This window comes from Metopolophium dirhodum, chromosome 8, assembly GCF_019925205.1.
Source record: "Metopolophium dirhodum isolate CAU chromosome 8, ASM1992520v1, whole genome shotgun sequence".
Classification (NCBI taxonomy): Eukaryota; Metazoa; Arthropoda; class Insecta; order Hemiptera; family Aphididae; genus Metopolophium; species Metopolophium dirhodum.
This window is the reverse complement of record NC_083567.1, coordinates 35,055,262-35,078,347: the sequence shown is the minus strand read 5'-3', so window position 1 is coordinate 35,078,347 and position 23,086 is coordinate 35,055,262. Positions and strand designations below refer to the sequence as shown.

At 30.2% G+C, this 23,086-nt stretch overlaps 2 protein-coding genes and 1 pseudogene across 4 annotated transcripts; all 3 read left to right on the top strand.

The window, feature by feature from the left end:
• The first annotated feature begins 2,951 nt into the window (after positions 1-2,951).
• On the top strand, positions 2,952-8,358 carry LOC132951410 (uncharacterized; annotated as a pseudogene).
• A 1,898-nt stretch (positions 8,359-10,256) lies between these two features.
• On the top strand, positions 10,257-16,007 carry LOC132950219 (protein yellow-like). 3 transcript variants are annotated; one of them, XM_061021537.1, is made up of 6 exons: positions 10,306-10,417; positions 11,086-11,217; positions 11,596-11,713; positions 12,236-12,602; positions 12,722-13,046; positions 13,493-16,007. In XM_061021537.1, exons 3-6 carry the CDS (start codon positions 11,596-11,598, stop codon positions 14,090-14,092), a joined length of 1,410 nt encoding a protein of 469 aa, XP_060877520.1. In that variant the 5' UTR covers positions 10,306-10,417; positions 11,086-11,217; the 3' UTR covers positions 14,093-16,007. The 3 variants fall into 3 exon arrangements, with proteins under 3 accessions (XP_060877519.1, XP_060877521.1, XP_060877520.1); XM_061021536.1 differs by lacking the exon at positions 11,086-11,217 and having other exon boundaries at positions 10,257-10,417; XM_061021538.1 differs by lacking the exon at positions 11,086-11,217 and having other exon boundaries at positions 10,268-10,346.
• A 2,752-nt stretch (positions 16,008-18,759) lies between these two features.
• Positions 18,760-22,813, top strand: LOC132950221 (3-ketoacyl-CoA thiolase, mitochondrial). Its single transcript, XM_061021539.1, has 8 exons — positions 18,760-18,985; positions 19,089-19,255; positions 19,376-19,507; positions 20,084-20,348; positions 20,438-20,613; positions 20,708-20,908; positions 20,993-21,147; positions 22,529-22,813. Exons 1-8 carry the CDS (start codon positions 18,970-18,972, stop codon positions 22,608-22,610), a joined length of 1,194 nt encoding a protein of 397 aa, XP_060877522.1. The 5' UTR covers positions 18,760-18,969; the 3' UTR covers positions 22,611-22,813.
• Positions 22,814-23,086: the final 273 nt, after the last annotated feature.

Genomic DNA, 23,086 nt, shown 5'->3' with positions numbered 1-23,086 from the left:
CCCCCTCTCTTTCTCTTATCAGCTTAAAAATACCACCAAATAATTGCATATTGAATTTTAGAATTTCCAAATCAGTATATTGTTTTTTGTGAATTTTACAAGTTGTTTTGCCAACCCAAGTTAAATATTAGAAAAAATATTGATTTGCAAATTCTAAAAACTAATTTGCAATTATTTTTCATTAATTCAAAACCTATACATATTTTTGATGACTACATTTTAATGGTGTGAAAACATATTTTAACGTTCACATTTCAAGAGATGGAGGGAAGTGGACACGATTTTCAAATAATTAAATATTTCAAACATAAACAATATTTAATTATTTTTAAAACGCTGCAGCAGGTGGTTTTATTCTGTCATTCAAATAGAAAAATATTAGACACTGTTGTGTTTAAATGTAAAATACAATAATATTATGTATTAATGTATTATGTAATATATGTACAAAGGATAGAAACATTGTAGTGAATATAGTGATATTTTGATATATAATTTATATATTCCAAGAATTATATTATTTTCAAGACGTAATCACATCATGACGCGGTGATTTCAAAATAATTTAAATTAATAACTTCATTTTAACTATAGGTACACATACAAATACGTAACAACGTTTTGTCGTTATTGGTATTTGGTAACTTATTTTTTTTTTATATTATTTTGCTTGAATGAAAAACTATTATCTTCAGTTTAAATAAAACGCGTGTGTCTTAAAATTGCTTACACATTAATTGTTATATAATACTAATTTGAAATTTTATTTTAAAAAATATCATGCAAACATTATCATAAAACCAATAACTGAGTTTAACTATTAACTATATACGCCTATACCTGATCGAATTTTTCGTTCCGCTCATTATGTACAATAGGTATCTATTTGATTGTAATCGTTATGATTTACGATAAACTGCAGTGTATATATTATTATGGTGACTATAATATAGGTTTAACAATCTAAAAAATGTACCTATACATTTTAAATCTTAGCTCTTCAGCCTCTTCAATATCATAAAAAATGTATTTTTAATTATATTGTGGCTAAATATGTAATGCGTTACTTCTGTACTAATATTGAATAATTAGGTATGAAAATAATAATATTATTGTATTTATAGCAATGCTGAACTATTCAATCTGGTTTTCGCTCCATTAGTGTTTCTACGGTAAGTTTTAAATCTTTTTAATGTAGAAAAATAGAAAATGACCTTCTGGAAGTCGCTGTATACTTTCGGGAAGTGTAGCTACAGTATTTGGAGAAGTTTATAAATAGAGCAAAGGAAAAATAAGTGGGTTACATATTATGTTATTAGAGCTTCCAAAACACTTTGCTTTTACTGCTCCAACATTCAAAAAACATTTTCGCCCATTTTCATACCTCTCCATTTACTGACTTAGGACTACATTGAAGATCTTCATTATACTTCTCCGCTAAAAATGTTTATGTTTCTTCTTGGTTATCTGGCAAATTATTGTTTGATAAGAGACAACAAAAATCGGCAATTAGAGATTTATATGCGGTTAACCTATCATGAATCTGCCTAATAAGTTTATCTAAAAATGAATAATACTATGATGTTTATTAGTAATTGGTTGGGTACCTAGGAGCTTTTTATACATTAAACCGATTTTTCTGTATGCTTGTTAAACGAGGTGTCGTTCAATGTCAATTGACATATATTCTTATTCTACTTCCATAAATAGTTTTTTTAATTATTATCATCCACATTATTTCTGATATATATTAATATATACTTTATACGTAGCTTGAGCCACGATAAAAATAAATAGTTATTTCTACCATGGCTTCAATTAAATCAACTGCATCAAACAATATTCCATAAAAGTAATTATGAAGTCATAAGCCAATCGATCCATCTTGTCGGACCAAGTAATTTTAATCTATTAATCTGTAGTGATTTAGGACAAACCCGTTCTACTGAATCTAACATTACGTTTTTGTTTAGGTCATTTAGGATGTTAAAAAACACACATACTTTTTGTATGGTTCCTGCAGTACAGTTTTGTATGTATTGAGTGTATTAACTTATATTACGTGTGATTGCTGGATTCGAACAATGTAAGGTGCAATGAATGTAGTGGCAATTATATATTTTTCGGTAATGTGTGATTGTACTATACGGCATAATGCTTACTCACCAAAAATCCATTACAGATATTATGTACGCGAAGTTTTCACACCTTTAAAATGAGTAATTAAAATATATACATAATATGTAATAATTAATAAAATAATATAAATGTACAATTGTATATTGCCCATAATACTGGGTTTAAAATTAAAATATCAAAATAATATAGGTACCTAGTACACGGGACCTAGATAATATTCTTACGTCTTACCATTAAATTTGAAAATAGGTTGATTATGAATACTGTAATATTAAAAACACCAGAGTAAAATTAATAATTCTGAACGTATAATTTGCTATGTTATTTGGTAGCAATACGGAGACGGCAGATATAATATGACGGAATTAATATATAGTGTCCTTTAAACAAATTATTAGTAAAATTAAAATTATAATGCCTATATCTAGATATATGCTAGGTCCTAGCACATATCAACAGATATAAGTGTCGTAATAGATATTTTTGACAGTTATTATTCGAGTACCTACCTGCGTTCTGACGTAATAATGAATTATTTCAATACTACCCAAATTTTGTATTACCTACTAAATAAGTTGGCATATTTTATTACATACCTTCCTATATTTGATAGGTTTTTACCTATACATAAAACATGTTTATTAGTGTTCTATAATAATTTTATTTTCGGTTCATATACATAGGTACACTACCTATAACCTATTTGAAAACGCTTATAATATATTTTACACTGTAACTTAGATACAATATAACATAATAATAACATAATAATAACAATTATATGTTTGTAATATTTGTCACCCGCGTTGAACATGTTGTCGAATGTGTGTTTGTTAATACTGGGTCTATCGTTATCCGCGTTTGCCATGCCGTTGATTTTGGAATCCGAATTGTCACCGGCCACTGCTGAACAAGGCACACTGACCGACAGTAAGTCGGCGGGGACGGTGACGGAGGCTCCTCGCCTCTATAGTGCGTGTCGTGGTTTATCTTGCCGTGATATGAACCGCAATGTCGAAGATCACCGTGACAAGAATCGCCAGGGTCAGAATCACCAAGAGATGAAGCGATGCGGTGACGATCGCCACGAGAAGAAGCGATGTGGTGGTAAGAACCAGCAAAATAAGCCCTGTGGTAAAAACCAGAACCAGAACCCCTGCGGCGAGAACCAGTGCGAGAAGCGCTGCGGTAAAAGCCAGGGCAAGAAGCACCGTGTCGGGAAACGAAGTGTCCAGAGTCGCCATGACACCACGAATTGCAACCGACAAGACAATCGGAAAAATAATATGGAAAACGGCAACGAGCGCCGACAGTTAGTCGTGGACAATAAGGTTAGATATAGTCTTATTAATTTTTCTGCGCATCGGTCATACTCATCAGTGGTAGCTAGGGGTTATAATATACTTATATATACACATTGTAGGGGTTTTAAACGCGCTCTCGGGTACGTGTATTTTAAATTCTATCACTATATAAACACTTGCGAAGTCATTCAGAGAGCTTGAAAGTTTATCCAAGAAAAAATGTCTCGCCCTATCTCATCGAAATACTTACGACCGCGTGTGTGTTATTGAAACAAGCTTTGTTTGGCACGTGCAAAGGTTTTGTCTGGCATTAAAGTCTGAGGGGCTATATAATGCAAATTTCAATGAGTTAAATACATACACCGTGGGAGGGGAGGGGAAACTCTCAAGCGAATCAGCTATAATTGCGCTATTTATGGAAGGATACGTTTATCATACAGTTATGATATAATATAAATAATTACTTATATTATACACAGTTGTCTTTTGGTTATTAAGACATTTTACAGACGAGACATCGTCGCTACAAGACTGACACTGGTTGGATCAATTGAGGTATAAGCACGTTTATCGGCGTTATTGTAGGCCATATATAAAGCTATAATATAGGTATAGTGACTAGAAATGGTGGTTGGAAAGTGAAAAAAATCACGATATTATGTAAAAAAATAATAATGATTTTTTGTCAATTGATAATTGGGCAAATAAATATAATGTAATGGTCAAACCAAAAATGAAAATAGTTACTTTTACAATTTAAAAATATTGTGCGTGATTCCTAATTTTTCAAGCTAACCGCGATTCTAAGACGTATATAGGTATACTGATACGGCCGGCGGTGCTAGTTACCGGATGGATGACCACCCGGGATTTTTAGCAACGAATCCTTGGCACACGTAAAAAACGTGTTTTCAACCGTTCCTACCCCTATACTAACAACCTACAAACGAACGAAAACAGCTAATGGCCTTAGTTGCCGGGCTCAAGCTCAACGGTTGCAGCGCCGGCAAAAAATCTAAGCCATCGACCATACTACAATAATGGCTAAAGACATCATGATTATATTTATTTCGTAATCCTAACTTGTAGTTTTTGTTTCTTACTGTTGTAAGTTTACATCACAGAACCACGTAACTACCTCTGATAAATGAAGTAATCCTTTATCGTTATAGAAACATAAGAACTTAGGTAGTTATAATTTATATTATAATAAATATATATTATGTACAAATTATACAAACTTGAGTATTCATCTTTGTATTTTGAATAATCATTTAATTTCAAAGTCGTCATCATCAACATTGGATTTATCGATTTGGTTGTTTTGAACATCGAACGTGTTTTTATTTAAATTATTAACTAATTTTGCTTCCTTTAGTCATAATACAATAACGTAATTTAATGTACCTACTAGGCTACTAGAGTAGTTAGGTAGGAATGAATACCGTAAAATGGGGTGAATTGGAACGGGTTTTGCGGTTTTTCTGCAATAAAACCTTCAGTTTTTAAGATTTTCTTAAAGTGGTTTTGGAAAGTGTGAACAATGGGGCAATTTTGTGTACACAAAGGTACAAAAAACATGGTGTTTTTTTTTGTGCGCATCTACAATCACTTTTTGGGGCAGTAAAAATATTTAAATCTATAACTTTGAGCCTTGCACCTTCATGATGGGTTGTTTCTGGTAGTGAATTGAATATAGTTGGTACATATAGGGGGCAAAAGTAGAAAATGTTGACGGAATTGCGATGTTTAAACGTAGGTAGGTAATAATATAACGACTTGTTACTTTGTTAAAAGTCCGTTATGAAAAAAGTTGGAAAAAAAGTGCGAGCACATTTTTACTGTCAGACAAAAAGTGCGGAAATACAAAATTATTTATTAAATTTTCATTTATAATTATAATATAAAATTATTATATAGGTATATACCATAGGCTATATATATATAGGCATCTTACCATATACAAACAAATATTATATACGATGCTTTTAGATTTACTTACAGTAAAGACTAAAAGTGTAGGTATTACTCAATTTATTATACAATTTCGTATTTTATTTTCAGGTTCTTAAAGTTACTTAGTGGCTGTTACTTATACGTTTAAATGTTAGCGTTCAATGATATTTTAATACTAACGCGTTATACATGAAGTAGATTTTTTTCAAACTTGTAATTCTTTTGCTTTATAAATATAGGCGAAATATAGACGGATTGGAAAGAGTACTACTATCCAACAGCGACCGGAAAGTAGCAGTAATATTTATATTTATATCGATGGTAATCTAGACCAAAAACGATCAGCGTGGCGTTGGTTCTGTCTGTACATGTTTGTTATAATCGTGTTTATGGTGGTTTTGTTGACATTTTTTTATTACAATTTCGATTTAGGATTCTACTGTGTGGATCTCGAAGGAACCGAACTTTTGTCGGGCAACTGAGCTAAGTACTGGCCATACCGATTAATTTTACCGATAATATACTAAGGTATTTTTAATTATAATATTCGAACCTTCAAAATTAACCGGTATGGCCAGTAGGTACCTAGCTCAGTTGTCCGACAAAAGTTCGGTTCTTTCGGGATTCGCATAATAGAATCCCAAATAGAAATTGTAATAAAAATATTTCAACAAAATTACCATAACCGTGATTGTATTTAAACAAATACAGACAAGACCAACGCCATACTGTTCGTTTTTGGTCCAGATTACCATCGATTATTATATAAATATCACTGCTACTTTCGGGTTGTCTTCGGAGAAACCCGATCAATGGACAACAGCAGTTTGGAACATTAAATACATCCACACGATACATAAGGTAACTATATATAACGAGTACCTACACACATAAAATTAATTGAAATTACAGTATAAATACTATTATGTGGAACGTTTTTATATTTTGTATTAAATTAAGTTTTATTAGGTTATTTTAATTAAGTTGTTCAGCTTTGTAAAATATGCGTTATTTTTAAATTGGTAGTGTCACTAATCACTATATAATATGATAAGAGTGTATTTACGGATCATCGGCTACTGCCAAATTCCTCAGAGTGGTGGTAGGTAACTTGTAAGTTTAGTTTTGCAGAGGACACCAGCAGTTAAACTTCAGATTAACAATAGATTTTGGAAACATGACTCTCTCGGAGAATGGATATTTCGTATATCGACGCAAAATATTATTATATTAATCATAAGCCATGAAACAAAACAAAAAGTATTATTGTAGATATAATAATTAAATGTCTTCATTGTGTGTTTGTTAAACTGCCAATAAAAAAAATCTTAGAATTATTTGTTTCAATAATTGTTTCTAAATACAAACCAGAAAAACAACAAATAACTGTAAATTAAACAGATTATCCTCTATCCACTCTGAATCTAAAATTACTATTAGTATATTTCACAATATTTAACTCAACGAAAATGCGTAGTCAAAGCTCAAAACAAATTAATACATTTTTTTCTTAGTAAGACTAAGGTCTAAAGACGATTTCAAGACGTATACAAGTATAGGACATAGGTATCGTTGTATACTGTGGTTATAATATTATAGTTAGGTACTCGATTTGCAGTAATTTTACTATGATAGGTACCTTGAACGCAGTCTTAAATCATAGTATTATGGTATTGTTTTCTGTAAAAGTACAAACGAAATCACCGTGTTTCACCGCAGTGCGATTACTTATGAGTTATGACTCTCACGACTTTGTGCGGTCCCCAGATCTCTGCAATATTGTGTTGAGCATCATTATATGGGCAGCCCCCTTTTCGGCAAAATGTACCGTTCCCTTTTCCGTCAGTACCCACAGTTTTCTTTAAAATTTACAATTATTACAACTGAGCTAAATAATTACTATAATTAGTTAAATATGATTGTATCCAAAAATAACCTACAACTGTGTGAAAAAATAATAAAATATAACAATTGGCAATAAACTGTTATAACACATTACATTAATCGAATTAAAATTAATATATCCTTATAATACATATATAATAATAACTATGATAATAAAATATGCAATCATGGATATCTAATAACTAATAATATATAATAATAATTATGATAATAAAATATGCATTCATGATTATGTCGAAAATTAAGATTTCCTAATACATTATAAAAATGAATATAGTCTTATAATACTTGTATAATAATAAATAATAATTATGATAAAAAAAATATGCATTCATAAATATGTCGAAAATTAAGATTAAGTTTTATTTTTTATAATTGTATGATATTTGTTTGACAAATTTATAACGACATGTTTTAGCATTTTTGTAGTATTCAATGTAAGCTTCATTTAGTCGTTGCCGTTCTACATTTTTTGCATCACGAGGTGTTTTTAAAATGTTGATACTTTTAATTTTTATGTATTTAATATCTGTAAGAACTTCCATTAATAAGGACGGTTGTTATAATTGTAAATTTCAAAGAAAACTGTAGGTACCGGCCGAAAAGGGGTTAGTGGCCGAAAAGGGAACTGTAAGTTTTGGCCGAAAACGGTGACGCCCCATTATATAAGTCCTAAAAAATAAAATAATATGTTCCCTGGTATTCACCCCAACCCAAACTCACGCTGCAACGTGTCATTTTATTTTACAGGTGATCATCAACGTCAATGATGGTCGAACCACCTGCAGGTCCAACACTATTACCGCGGATTGAAACAACAGTTGCGCCGGCGCAGGACTCGATTGTTTTTTCTCTTTAATTTCTTCTCTTTCTGTAAATTATTGTTAACGAGATTGTCGTTATTATTATTATGTATGTAATTGGGCCTGGCCCGTTTAGAACTTAAATAAATAAATAATATGGTTGTCTTTATTATCAATCTGTATAGCGATCACTTTTTGTAATTTATAAGGTGTATTTTATTTCCGATCGTTATTAAAGCATTATCTACTAACATGATGAATTTGAATGTCGACTATTATACTGTAGTTAGTTGTACTTAACTGTCAAATGTCCGTCGGGTTGGCACCAGTGCCCGCTACATTTTGTATATTAATATTATATTAAAGTAGACATACTATAATAATAATTGCGCATTGTAAATTTGTAAATAAATTATCATTTCTTTTTCTCGACAAAGCTGCTGCAGTGTTTTAAATAATATTTAACACAGTGATGATTATTTTATAGTTATATTGTACCTACGTACGTAGATTAAATGTTGATCTTATATTAGTTTAAATGTATTTGACAAACCGAAGATTAACAGCAATAATTGATTTAAAGTACGACTGCACACGGAACATTCTAATAATGTAAAGCCGTAAAGGTAGGTACTTTAATTTATTAATTTTATATTATGTGTACAATTTAATCACAATGTTCATGGAATAACGTGGTTCTAATATCGTTAGGCAGGTATAGTAGCATTTTATAGTTTAGTTCTGAGCAATTAATATCTGATATAAGTATAATATCCACCAAGAAGATCAATGCGAAAATAAAATAAATAACTTTCAGGTTTCACAAAATACAAATTGTTTTGCGAAATATAAAACAAATAAAAAACATATTATAGGATTTGACAAAAATAATAATTTGTACAACATAATATAAAGGTTTTGATTTGAAAATAAAAATAGTTAAATGATTATAACATTAAGTTTTATGATAATATTGACATTCTACGATAATTTTCCACGTCAACTTCGCCCGTCACCGATTGCCCACCGTTCCGCTTCCATGCACCGCAGTCTGCAATCCATGTGTGAGTAGTCCAATAATGGTGTACCGCAACAGTCACATTCTGTCTCCTCACCCTCCCTATCTTTATAGACATTTTCCGAAGTTTCCATGTCCGCCATCACAATTATAGTCAAACGAAATTACATATTTACATCTTTATGCATCCTCGTGAGGCGCATGCTCATGGACTGGGAAATTATTTGAATGCTTATGAACATATAATCACATATCTTATTACCTATAGGTAGCAATATTATATTAAATCAATGAATGGAAAGTATATACGTAATATACAGTATACAAAATTAAAATTCTTCAACACAACAACACTTTGTTTTTTACGTGTGCTCGACAACTATTATAGTTCTAAGCTAGGTACCTATAAAATTTTTTATTGAACCGATCTTAAGTGGACATCATCTTGACATCAAATTATGTAATAAACAATGACGAACGATATATAAATCAAGGCCGTACAGAATAAATTATAAATATTATTGTAACCAGGAGTGGATGCAGTGACATGGTTGAGGGAGGGGGGGGGGAAGTCATAATTTTCAGAAAATGTCGTTATTATATATTACCTATATATAATATGATTTTTTTTGTAATTTTGTTTTTACCACTATACAATTGCGTTAGAAATACAGCTTGAGGGGCCCTAGCCCCCCTTCTGTATCCCCCCCCCAGCCACCCTACGATTGTTACGCACTGTTAGTGTATATTAATTATCGTTGACCCAAATGTATTCATTTGCTGCAGGGCACCTATTGCAAAACGACCGTTTATTCGGAATTAATTCGCATAATTTTTTTCACAAATTAATTTAATCTACTGAACACGTAGATTTTCATTCAACTGTCGTGACTTAAAAATATCTGTCGTATCGTACATCCTAGTCGGAGAATACTTAACACGATTACGTGGAACGCTGCGGTGGCGACGACGACAACGTCGTCTGCCACAACCCGGTGACCATTGTTGTGCACGATGGAGTGAAACCATTATTGTTATTATTATTATTATTATTATTATTATTACTATTATTACTGCACGTTCGCTGTTTGGACCGTTCAGTACTTCAGTCACTGATTTAACTCCAACGCCGCGTTAACGTCTCTCATGCGAATCAGAATCAACCGATAAACCTTAGACACTCCGACGTGTTTTCCGCGAATCATAGTACACGCATGTTAGGTAGGTACCTACACGGATACAGCACAATATATATTACGGTTGTCGTTTTGTGGATTTGTCACAAACTTTCAGTAAGTCCCTTACACAATACACATGTATAGTTAAATAAAATCGTATATAAAACGTTTTTTGATATTTTGGTATCTACATAATAGGATTAAATAAAAATTATTTCAAATCATGCACATCACGCAGCATGCTATGCATTATAATATGCAGTCAATTTTTTTTTTTTTAAATTCAAACATTGATTATTTTTTATGTAAGTTTTTCAATTTTTAATTTCATAAACAATAATACATATATTATATACATTTTATACCTGTTAGTTGTTTCTTGTAATTTATAATGATTATTTAGAAGAATTTTTTTACTAACTCAAATACTTATCATAACGGTCGAGGAATGGAAATGTACAATTCGTTTCAATTACTTGTGTGCTAAAGACAATATAAAATATTGTACGATAAAAATCATATTTTTCTTAATCTTAAATAATGTACTTATATTTTTTAAAAACATTGAAATCACACAAGTTTATTTGCATTTATTATAGCTATTGTAATTTCATAGAGTAGATGGTAATTATAAAAATAATTAGAATATTTACCCAAATAAATAAGGTACGTATATAATATCTTTTAGGTACGTTACACCAAATTAGTTTTTATTCGTGTTTTCATTATTTCCATAAAAACATGTACCAATATTTGTTTAACCACTATACTTTTATTTACAGAGAAATAATTTTCCTCACAAAGATACAATTTTTTTATAATATATGTATACGTGTACGGTGTACCCGTAGATCTGTAAAGTACTATTTGTACACATTTAACAAACGTTTAAAATAACACACCGATTCGCTCCAGTAAGTATTACCGCAATAGAATTTGATATTACGGCAATAATTATTGACAGTAACTTGACTACCTACCTATATTATACTACTAAATACAATAAACGTAACCTACAAACATAGTTAATTTATTTTAGTAATTAAAATGAAAAAAACATTTTTATTTTTAAATAATATTATATCAATTTAATGAATATTATTAATATTTTGTAAAGTTTGTTGTTCTATATGTGGTAATTATTGACTTTGATACCTATAACTTTGTAAAATATAAATGTTTATTGTATTTTATTTACACAGTTTATTTTCTTAAGCAAATTTAAATAAAATAGCACAAATATTAAGCAATCAATTAAATTAGGTATATCTTATTACTGTATTTTTTTTTAGATGGGTCACAACCAACCTCACTCATACGTTTGGCCTGCTGACTATAACTGGATGAAACCACAGCATCATGCTGAAGTTTCAACAGTTAGTCAAGTAAACTTCCCAGTGTCATCAACAGGTAAAGGTCCAAAATCCATTAATTTAATCGCTTCCACGCGTTGCGGCCCTGAACGTAGATAAAACTGATTTTGTTTTAAATAAAGTAAAAGGGAAAAGTGTTTCTCTTGATACCAAAACTGTCAGATATAATAAGCAACTATTGGTAATTTTTAACAAATCTACCGTGAAACAACTCTTACAGTTATTAACTACCATATTATAACACTCAGAGCTAATGGGAAATACAATAGATTCGGTTAAACAATAAACTTCAAGAAAATATCAAAAAAATATAATCATGTCAATATTTTTATGAAATAATTACCAATTATTTTTATTTTTTTTTATGTTTGATATAATATTTACTATCTAAAGTTAAACGTATATTGTAATTTTGATTTTAATCGTCTAACATAGAATATAGAATCTAGCTAACTAGTTATTTATATTTGATTTTCTCCGTCGAATCGGTGAACCACGAATGCATATAGTTATTAGTTATCATTCTATTTTAATTTTTTTAAAAAATATAATATTTTAGAAGTCCTGGTGCCATGGCTATTATCTATGTGGATGATGGGAAATAAAACTCCTACGGACTACCCTAAACGTAAAGTTGTGAAAAAACCAAACACAAAAGGTCGGAACGAAAACACGGGATTTAAAGATCGTTTTACGTGGGGCCAAATTGATCTGGAATATCCCAATCAAGATTCTAAACAGATGGCTATCAATACCGGTACATTTATACCGGTGAACAACCTACTATTGGGGCTGGAAGTGTGGAAGAACAAGATGTTTTTAAGTCTGCCACAGTGGAGACCGGGAATACCAGTGACTTTGGCGTACGTGAATTTGAACAGTTACGCCAAGTCCCCAATGCTGAAGCCATATCCCTCGTGGAACTGGTAATTTGTTTTTTCATCTCCCGTTCACGGTGGTAATAATTGATGACCACGATTCGGTCGGGTGGTTCAAAATTATAACGAACAACGTAAAACCGTAATCGTATCTCATAAATTTCTAGGTACGCTAATAATATGAACCGCTGTCATGGTTTGGTGTCCGTGTTCCGGATGGAAGTGGACAAGTGTGACCGATTGTGGGTGTTGGATACAGGCGCCATAAACTTGGCAAATAAGGTCGATCAAATATGTCCGGTCAAGCTGGATGTGTTCGATTTGAAAACTGATACGCATATCAAGCGTTTCATTATCCCGAAAAATCAAACGTTAAAGGATTCGCTGTTTACAAACATTGTAGTGGAGATTCTCAACGATAATTGTGATGATGCGTATGCTTATATGTCTGATGTATTTCAATACGGATTGGTTGTTTACAGCTATAAAGAGGTACCTACCTATACCAATAGGCTTAGAGTGCATTTGTGCTTATTTAAAAATTAATTATTTTATAAACATTCGTATGTACCTATCATATTATAATATAGCTTGCACAAAACACCATATCGGTTAGGTTGTACAAAGCCAACGCTTCAACAAAAATAATATAACCGTTAAAATATGTAGAAGACTCGGAAGACCTAACCTAACCTAACCCAAAAGCCTAGAGACTAACTAAAATAAAAAAAAAAACCCTTGATACTCAATATGTACCCGGCCGGGGGGGCGCTTCTGAGTGCCTGCCCACTGATGTTAAATTCTCTTGTCACTTACCATTAAAATCATCAAAATTGCTTATCGTACTTAACGTTGTATCATAGATTGTAAATATTTCAAATATAAAAAAAAAAAAAAAAAACCCCGTTAAAATAATACTATTATTACTTGCTATGCAGGACGTCTCTCGCCGGATCAACCATCCATATTTCTACCCAGATCCGCTGTACTGCCATTACAGCATGGACGGCATAACGTTCAACTGGATGGACGGCATATTCGGCATGTGCCTGTCGCCGGACGGCGGTGCCGGGCAGCGGGTGCTCTACTTCCATTCGCTGTCCAGCAACAACGAGTTCTACGTGCCCACCGCATCGCTGCGCAACGGTACGCTCCGCGAGGGCGACATCATCGAGCATTTCTTTGCGCTCAACGATTCACGGTGCGCGCGCCACCAATCGTGCCAGTCGTCGGGCATGGCCGTGGACGCGAAGGGCGTCATGTACTACAACTTGGTGACCGCGGGCAAAGTGGGATGCTGGGACACCGGGCGCCCGTTCGAGTCGGTCACACAGGGGCTGTTGTCCAGCGGCCCGACACCGCTCAGCTTCCCCAACGACCTAAAGGTAGACAAGGAGTCCGCGCAAAGGGTGTGGATGCTCAGCAACGGGCTGCATAAGTATCTGTACGGCAAAACGGACCCAAACCAGATCAACTACCGAATAATGGTCGCGTACACGGACGATGTCGTCAAAGGTACGGTCTGTGAATCCAACTGACCACCCTATAATAATATATACAATTCGGGACTTGAAAAAACGTTTAAACCAAAACAGGAAAAAAGCTAAATACTATATTATATAGTATATTATAGGTACATATAAAATATTTAAAACCGAAATTTAAATTGAAAAAAAAATTATTGGTATTCAAACCGGAAAAACTGAAATGATGTTAAAAATGAAAATAGGAAAAAATAAAATAAAACTTCTACAGATATCTATTTGGAAATATATTATCAAATAGTCAAATATAACGTATTACCTATTAATGCTATTGCTATTTAGTATTTATAAATATCTTAATTTTATTTATTACGATAGTAAAATATTGTTTTACACCACTACCAAAATAAATAAAAACCGGCAATCATTACCGTTTTAAATGACAAAAAATGAAAATCATAATAAAAGTATAAAACCAGAAATTAAATTCAGTTGTTGCCAAATTTAAGACGACAAGACATATACCTATTATAATTGCTCAATATTATTATATATACCTATTTGATACTTACGTATATATATGCATACAGCATATAATATTATATTTTGCAAGTATATTACTATATATATATATAATATCAATATATATTATTACTATGTATCGACAGTATATCTTAATAATTTACAACTTTATATGAGTGCCAAAGTATAGTTTTTCTGCGTGAAAAATTATAATTTATTGTATACGGGTTTGATATGCAACAATCAAATTCACCCGGTGAGCGATCAAATGGGTTTCGTGTAGTAGCCAGTAGGAGATACCTAGTCAACATTAAAACTTGTTAAATTTTATTTGTGACAGCTAATTGTCGTAATTTTGTTAAAAACATAGCTTTTTATGCTAATCAGTATAATCTAATTATGGCTATAAGGAATATTGAATAACTATCTGCACATTATGTAAAATATGTATATAAATAGATACCACAATTTTAAACTTCTTGTTTATGTGTTTTAATTTTTAATGTTTAAAAAATTTAAAGAAAGTTTACTGAACGTCTCTTTTTTTTTTTAATTCGCTAAATTGTTTTTCATATGGATTAGTGGTAAGTGTTGAGTAATATTATGTATTACTATTATATCCAAACTATTTGTCATAGCACTCATAGCAGTTACAATATAATATTATAGTAACGGTTTAATTCGTACCTATATAGTTAATTGTTTATACTTGAGTTCTATTTTTACTAACGAGATTTTAACATGGTTATTAACTTTTTAGTTTTAGTTACATTATACTTCTAGTTTTACACGCACTTATTATACAACTTATAAGTATATAGGTACCTAGGTAGGTCTAGTCATATCTCATATATACCATAAGAGTTGAATGTAATTGTTCTCTATTGTGAATTTATGCACCTTTTAGGGTCGAATATTTACTCGTGAAAATAATTCTTCTACATGCTCAGTATTCAGTATCACCTGGTTTGATAAAAATAATTTAGAAAGTAAAATACATATTTTATAAACAATAATTAAATTGACACTGCGATAGAGAACTGTAGTTCCGCATCTATTAAAATGGATGTGAATTCCGAATGGTGTAATTACTATAATGAGTTTTTGAAAACTTATACTACAGCCCAACTTATGCCACTAAACGGCTCAATATTGTTACCTAATTCATATTTTAAAATTCTTTACAATCTAAAAGTATTTTGATTCACTCTTTGACTCGAAAAATTAGGTATGTATTAAATTGTTTTTAATTTGGATGTGAGCGTAACTGCTGTTTATTATCTTTAATACATTTGAAAAGCGATTTTTATTTTTGTTTAATTGACCTTTTATTATAACATTATTGTCTATACTTGTATTATGTAAAATCGGTACTAATATATTTAAATTATTATTATATTGGTATAATGTATATTATATGTATGTATATACCTAGATGTGTATGAAAAATAAAAACAGATAACTTACGAAAATTTAATTTGTATGATTAAAATCAAACAATTTATTCATGATCTGTACGTAATTTATATTTTATAACATCCCTCTTTTTAAGTAGCATAAATGCACAATAGAAGGTATTATTAACCTATCGTATATTATATGGTTTATCTTAATTTTTGAGAATATTTACTTCAATACTTATATAATTATTTACTATCAAATACCTACCTATATTCACGAATCACGGAAAAAAAACCAAATTTTTATATTTTACTATATTATGTCATATTTCATTGCACATAAGTTTTAATTTTCTAATTAAAAATGTTGATCAATAATCCAACTGCCCAGGTGTTCTATCTGTTGAATACTATTGTCAGTGGCGTATATAGGGGGTGGGCCTAGTGGGCTGCAGCCCCCCCCCCCCACCCGAAATAACAGTCTTTTAAAAAGAACAACAATATATTTTATTAGGTACTATTATAAGTTATAATATTTCATAGCCTGTTGAAAAATAACAAAAACGAGTATATTTATAGAAACTGTTAAATATATATATAGTAGACAGTAGCCTCTAAGTAATAGATCACTTGCTAGTTTCTATCTACTATAGTCCACCCCAAAAATTATTTCTATATACGCCACTGACTAACCTAACCTAATTTGTGCATTTTCAATAATTTTAACATTAACATTTTCAGTTTCTTAATATATTGTTCTAATGATAATAAAAAAATATTAAAAATCCGTATTCACAATATATTTTATAAGCATTTAAAGTTTAAATGTTGACAAAACACGTAAACATCACGAAAATGTGCATATTATTTTGAGTTAGAAATTCATAAAACTTTTTAATTTTAAAACTAAGATTAAAAAAATGGGTAAGATGATGTCACTCTGATATACAGTAGGTTACAAGTGGGTCACTGTAATGGTTGGTGCTAAATTCGAATTCATTGATATAATATCATTGTATAAGAAAAACGATTATGAGCGAAAACGGTCAGTCAGCCTATGATGTTAGGTACTAAATATATTTGATGATATTATTGTGAATAAAGTAATTTATGCATAACCTACCTTAGCTATAAAAGTTAAACATTTTATACATTTTTAACTACAAGAAAATTATATTGATAAATTTTGTCAAAATTCGAACTTTATATGCTTATAAAAAAAAATTGTGCCCGTGCATTAAAAATATTAAAAATATTTTTCAACTGCTATTGAAACAATATAACAGGAGCCTTGTTTTAAATTTTCACGCTTTTTTTCCCAATAAATAAAATTTTATTGATATTTATAGAAAAAAAAACTAAAAAAATTGAAAACTCACAATGCCCGTAAACAGCTCATAAAGAGTCAAATTATTTTACAAATTTTATCATGTATAGAAAATACTAATATAAACATTCAGTGAAATTTTAAAGTATCTACAACCATTCGTTTTTTAATTACCTCAAAATAAGAAAATCGTTACACAAGAAATCGAGTAAATATCAAATGTTGTAAAAATATGAATTTGAAACGCTCATAAAAATTTTATTTGACTTTCATGTAGACATTTTTTTTTTTGATATAGGTAGACAAACTTATGAGGAATCTTGTATTACATTTTAAAATCTTAGATTTTAAAAGAAAATTTTTTATGAATTTCTAACTCAAAATAATTTGCATATTTTCGTCATTTTTACGTATTTTGTCCAGATTTGAACTTTAAATAAGCCTGGTATTAAATTTTCAAGCTTTTTTACTCAACAAATAAAGTTTTATTGACATTATTCGTAGAAAAAAAGACTAATACAATTGAAAACTGAAAATGTTTCTTAACAGTTCAAACAAATCAAAATATTTTTTGAATTTTATCGTGTATAGAAAATGCAAATGTAAACAACCAGTGAACATTTCATGTATATACGTTCATTTATTTTAGAGTTACATTAAAAATCAAAATCGATTTTCTCAAAAACAGATTTTGCGTAAATATTTCTGTTTTTCTAAATTTTTCTTGTTTTTCACGGTACTTTTGAAAACTACTGGGAAATTTTTACTTTTGACCCCCCAAAGTACCAACTAGATTCACTTTCCTATCAGAAAAGATACTGTTGAAGAAAATCTAATCATTTTTACTGTCCTAAAAGGTGATGACAGACACAAAAATAAAAAAAACACTCAAAATCTAAAATATTTAAAAAATATGACACAATAATATGCAAATAAGACATAAATACATAATATAGTAAACTACAAAAATTTGGTCTTTTTTCACTCTAGTTCACTCAATTTTCAATGGGGTTGGGGGAGGGGCGAATACCTACTGAGTACTGGCTATATTGGCCATTACCTACATTATAATATTATTTCGTTTTATCGTTTTTCCAAATTAAAAACTGATTTAACGTCATCATTCAGTAGTCACAACTCAGTGTAGACAGTGAAGTAACTCGGTACTCAGTAGACAGTAGACAGTTAGTACTTACAGTTAGGTTAGTAGTAGTGATGCGTCTTTTACTTGTGACGACTGACGTAGTGTCGTAGTGACGTGTGATACCTGAAGATTCAGCGACGTAACACAAAATGACCATTCCGTGGTTCAACAATCAACAGCTGTTCGCGGCCATTGATAATACATATTATAATATATACATATATAATATGTGTTCGGTAATGGTCTTATACTTTTATCTCTCCATCAGTTGTTTTTTTTTATTTTATTTTAATCGTTCGACTTTGGAACTCGATTAATAAATAACATTGCACATTACTCTTCTATTGTTTACGACTTGTGTCAGTGTGCCACAATGCCAAAACAATAATAATTAAAATCGTAACTCAACATTCGTCATTGAAATTTGCAACTCATACTCGCAAGTCGCAGTCATTGCTTGTCCCCTAGTTGCGCTTGACCGTCGAACGAGTTAACTCTCAAATATTGTCGTCAGATTTGATCGATTACATTACACAAAATGGCTTTGGCAAAAGGTAAACTGTGCATTGTTATAAATTAAAACAATATTGTTATGTTATGAATGTAAAATTTAAATTTTAAATGAAAACACCATTTGTTGTTTATTGTACGTGTCAGGTGTTTTTATTGTGGCTGCTAAGAGAACTCCTTTTGGTTCGTACGGCGGTAAGTTTGTGAAAACTTCATCTACTGAACTGCAAATAGTAGCTGCAAAAGCTGCACTCGCAGCTGGTAATGTAGATCCTAAAATTGTTGATTCAGTTATAATTGGAAATGTTTTAATGGTAAGTTCTTAATCACAATTATATACATGTCGTATGTACATTATTTTATTGCATATGATATTTAATTAAATACATTATTCCATAAATAAATTTGTATTTGTTGTTTCCGTTATTATGAAGAACTCGTCTTCAGATGGTGCATTCTTACCAAGACATGTATTACTCCATTGTGGAATCCCACTAGATCGTCATGCATTAGGTGTCAACAGATTGTGTGGATCTGGATTCCAGTCCATTGTTAATGGAGCACAGGTACTTACTTAAAATTAAATTTATGAAAGATATGTTACTTGCTGTTTAAATTGTACTGACACGGCACTGCGTTGCTATTGCTAGGTTTTTGTGATTATGCGAGTAGTATATTACATATCAGGTAGGCATTTAACTCTTAAGTATCGAAATGTGCAAAAATATTGGTCCAAACCGTAGTTTGAATTCTATATATTCTGTACTAAAATACACAGGCTTTTCACATTGATAATAATAATTGTTATTATTAAAACTAAATGAAACCAATAGCATCCATTTATAAACAAAAAATAATAATAATAATCTCAAAATCGCTGTTTTAGAACAACCCCTCGGACCTCTGATTTAACTTTTTTCGCGACAAAATGTAGTCTATTTCCTCACCCGAAATCTAATCTATCTCTGTACCAAATTTCAACGCAATCGGATGAACAGCTTAGGAATGCATAAAGAACACTGCAGGTAGTCGGGTACAAACATTTTTTGTCTTTTATATAAATTAAAATTTACTAAAATATATTTATTTTGCTTAATAGCTAATGCTTATAGTTTATATATCACTATTTTGTATTTTATTAGAGTATCATGTGTGGTGAATCTAATGTTGTATTGACTGGAGGAGTAGACAGCATGAGTCAGTCCCCACATGTTGTTCGTAATGCCCGTTTTGGTATACCCCTCGGAGCATCCTATGTCTTTGAAGACAGTCTGTGGACTGGATTAACTGATACATATTGTAAATTGCCAATGGCCTTAACTGCAGAAAAATTAGCTGAAGTGTACAAAATCACCAGACAAGGAGTAGACGAATTTGCTTTGCGTTCACAAACGCTATGGAAAAAAGGTAACAATAATTTAAATAACAATTTTATAGCTTTATTTAAATTCAAAATGTGTACAAATTGTACTAACAAGTTTTTGATTATTTTATAGCACAAGATAACAATGTATTCAGTGCTGAATTAGCTCCAGTGACTATAAAAGTGAAAAGAGCAGATGTAGTTGTTGATGTTGATGAACACCCAAAGCCAAAGACTACTCTTGAAACATTAGGAAAATTGCCTACAGTTTTTAAAAAGGACGGAGTTGTAACTGCTGGTTCAGCATCTGTAAGAGCATTTTTAGTGTATTAATCTTATTTGTTCTTAAATGATACCAATATTTTTATTTTTTCATAATTTATTTATTTTATTTAATAACTAGGGTATATGTGATGGTGCAGGAGCTGTCATATTAGCTAGTGAAGAAGCATTAAAAAAACATTCACTCACTCCACTGGCAAGATTAGTTGGTTACTCAGTAGTAGGTGTTGACCCAAGCATAATGGGTATTGGCCCAGCTCCATCAATTTCAAAATTATTGAGCATTTCCGGAAAAACCCTTAATGATATTGATTTAGTTGAGGTAATTTAAATTATTAATCATCATTTTAAAGTTTTTTACAAATTTAAATTGAATAATGCATTCATAAACATTTGAATTTTTAAGATTAATGAAGCATTTGGAGCTCAAACTCTTGCTTGCCAAAAAGAATTGAAACTTGACATTGAAAAGCTTAATGTTAATGGTGGTGCTATTGCAATCGGGCATCCATTGGCAGCATCAGGAGCCAGAATTACTAGTCATCTTGTCCATGAACTAATGTAAGTTACTTTTTTAACTTTTTATTGGAACTTTATAACTAGGAAGTGTATATATTTAGCTTGACCTATTTATGTAATATACATATTACATCACTTTTTAGTGCTATGCATATGTGAATACTGTTACAATAATGTTAGACTGATAAAAATCATAAACTAAATAAATATTTTAATGATCATTGTGCACTTTGATATTGCAACTAATTAAATGCATTACAAATCTATTTCCGCTTTATTATACTAGTTTAAATTTTTGATACATTAAATTAAATTTATTTTCTATTATAGCAGACGTCATGTTTAATTTAAAAATTAATTTTTTCTAAACCTTAAATTGTTCCTTTTGTTTATTAATATGAATAATACACTGAATTTTTTTAAATATTGTATTATATAGTATACATTTTTTTTAGTATTATCCTAAATGATCAAATTGGAAAATTCTATAAATTAATTAATTGTTTTCTTTAAATTTAGAATACTTATAAAAAATACTCATTCTTATACAAGGTATAATTAATTAGCTTTGTAAATTTATAAAATATGCATTTTAATAAATTCAAATGGTCTCTAAGACATTTAAAATGTTTTTAAGTTATCAACTTGTTTAACCAGCATTATAATTTAAATCGTTAATATGAATTATCATAATAGGCCCACATATTGTACCTTTTAAAATCTTCCAACGTCCTCTGCAATATTCAAAGCCCACCTCCCATATAAATATTTTTTTTAACTCATAATAAAAATTGAATTTATTTTGAAAAAGTTTTAAACCTAATCAATGTATATACAATATCATACCCAAGAATTGTTATGTAGTTATACCATGGTATAATGAATTTATTACCTATCTACCTACTCTTCAGCAAACATATTGTATCACATTGTTTTTAGTGTTTTACTCACTGATAGTCCTGTAAATGATAACAAATAATTTTTTTTTACTTAGTCTGGTGTGAATGTAGGTGATAAATTCCATATAGATTGATAATGCAAATCAGTTACAATATGAAATATATAATGAATTTCTCTAAAAATATTTTGTTCACCATACCACTAATTATTGTTGGTACTATAGTAATGACTAATGTTATATACTTTAGTATACCTACCTGATTCTTATTTTGTATATAATTTATATTTTCTAAATTAACATTTTAAACTTAATTAAATATTTTAACTTGCCAAGACTAAACTTATTGTAAAACAGTTAAAGAAAAAAAAATTATGTTTAGGTATGATAAATGGAATTTAATTTTTAATCAATTCAATGTAATTGGTACTAAACGGTTACATTTTTGTACTAACACCTAACCGTGTGATAAGCTTACATGTAATACATACAAATTATATATTTGTTTTTTTTTTTGTGTTTCAGTCGTAAAAATCTTAAATATGGAATTGGTTCTGCCTGTATTGGAGGAGGTCAAGGTATAGCTCTCTTGGTTGAGAAAGTATAACAAATTCATTATAATTTTAAATAAGACTGGTTTTGGGATTGTTTGATAGGGAATTCTTTCTTTGATAAAAAAACATCTATTTTATTATTATATTATTATACTCAATTGTTATTAAATTTTTTTTATAAATTATAATATTAACTTACCAACAAATGTGCCTATATATATTTTATATTAAATTAAAATAAGTATTATGAAATTAATTATATATTTTTATTTGTGAAGTGGAATTCAACCTATTTTTAGTTACGGAGTAAAATTGTTTGCATAATATACACACCACCAGAAAAAAGTTTATTTTTAGCTTTATGGCAGTGATGCTGACTTCTAAAGGTATAACTATGCACCTATACATAATAATATCAGTTGCTACTGACGAGGGATTTTCTGACTGAACCGGACAAAAATCATTCACAGGTATATGGAGCATATTATTATATGGAAATAATATCGTTTCACAAAGTAATATGGGTTAC

Bases quoted from the DNA above. Each gene is read 5' to 3' on its own strand.
- LOC132950219 (XM_061021536.1), top strand. From the start codon at position 10,340: ATGTTAGGTAGGTACCTACACGGATACAGCACAATATATATTACGGTT. The intron at 12,603-12,721 runs GTAATTTGTTTT...ATAAATTTCTAG, and splicing joins CCATATCCCTCGTGGAACTG to GTACGCTAATAATATGAACC. The intron at 13,047-13,492 runs GTACCTACCTAT...CTTGCTATGCAG, and splicing joins TTGTTTACAGCTATAAAGAG to GACGTCTCTCGCCGGATCAA.
- LOC132950221 (XM_061021539.1), top strand. The intron at 19,508-20,083 runs GTACTTACTTAA...GTATTTTATTAG, and splicing joins CCATTGTTAATGGAGCACAG to AGTATCATGTGTGGTGAATC. The intron at 20,349-20,437 runs GTAACAATAATT...ATTATTTTATAG, and splicing joins ACAAACGCTATGGAAAAAAG to CACAAGATAACAATGTATTC.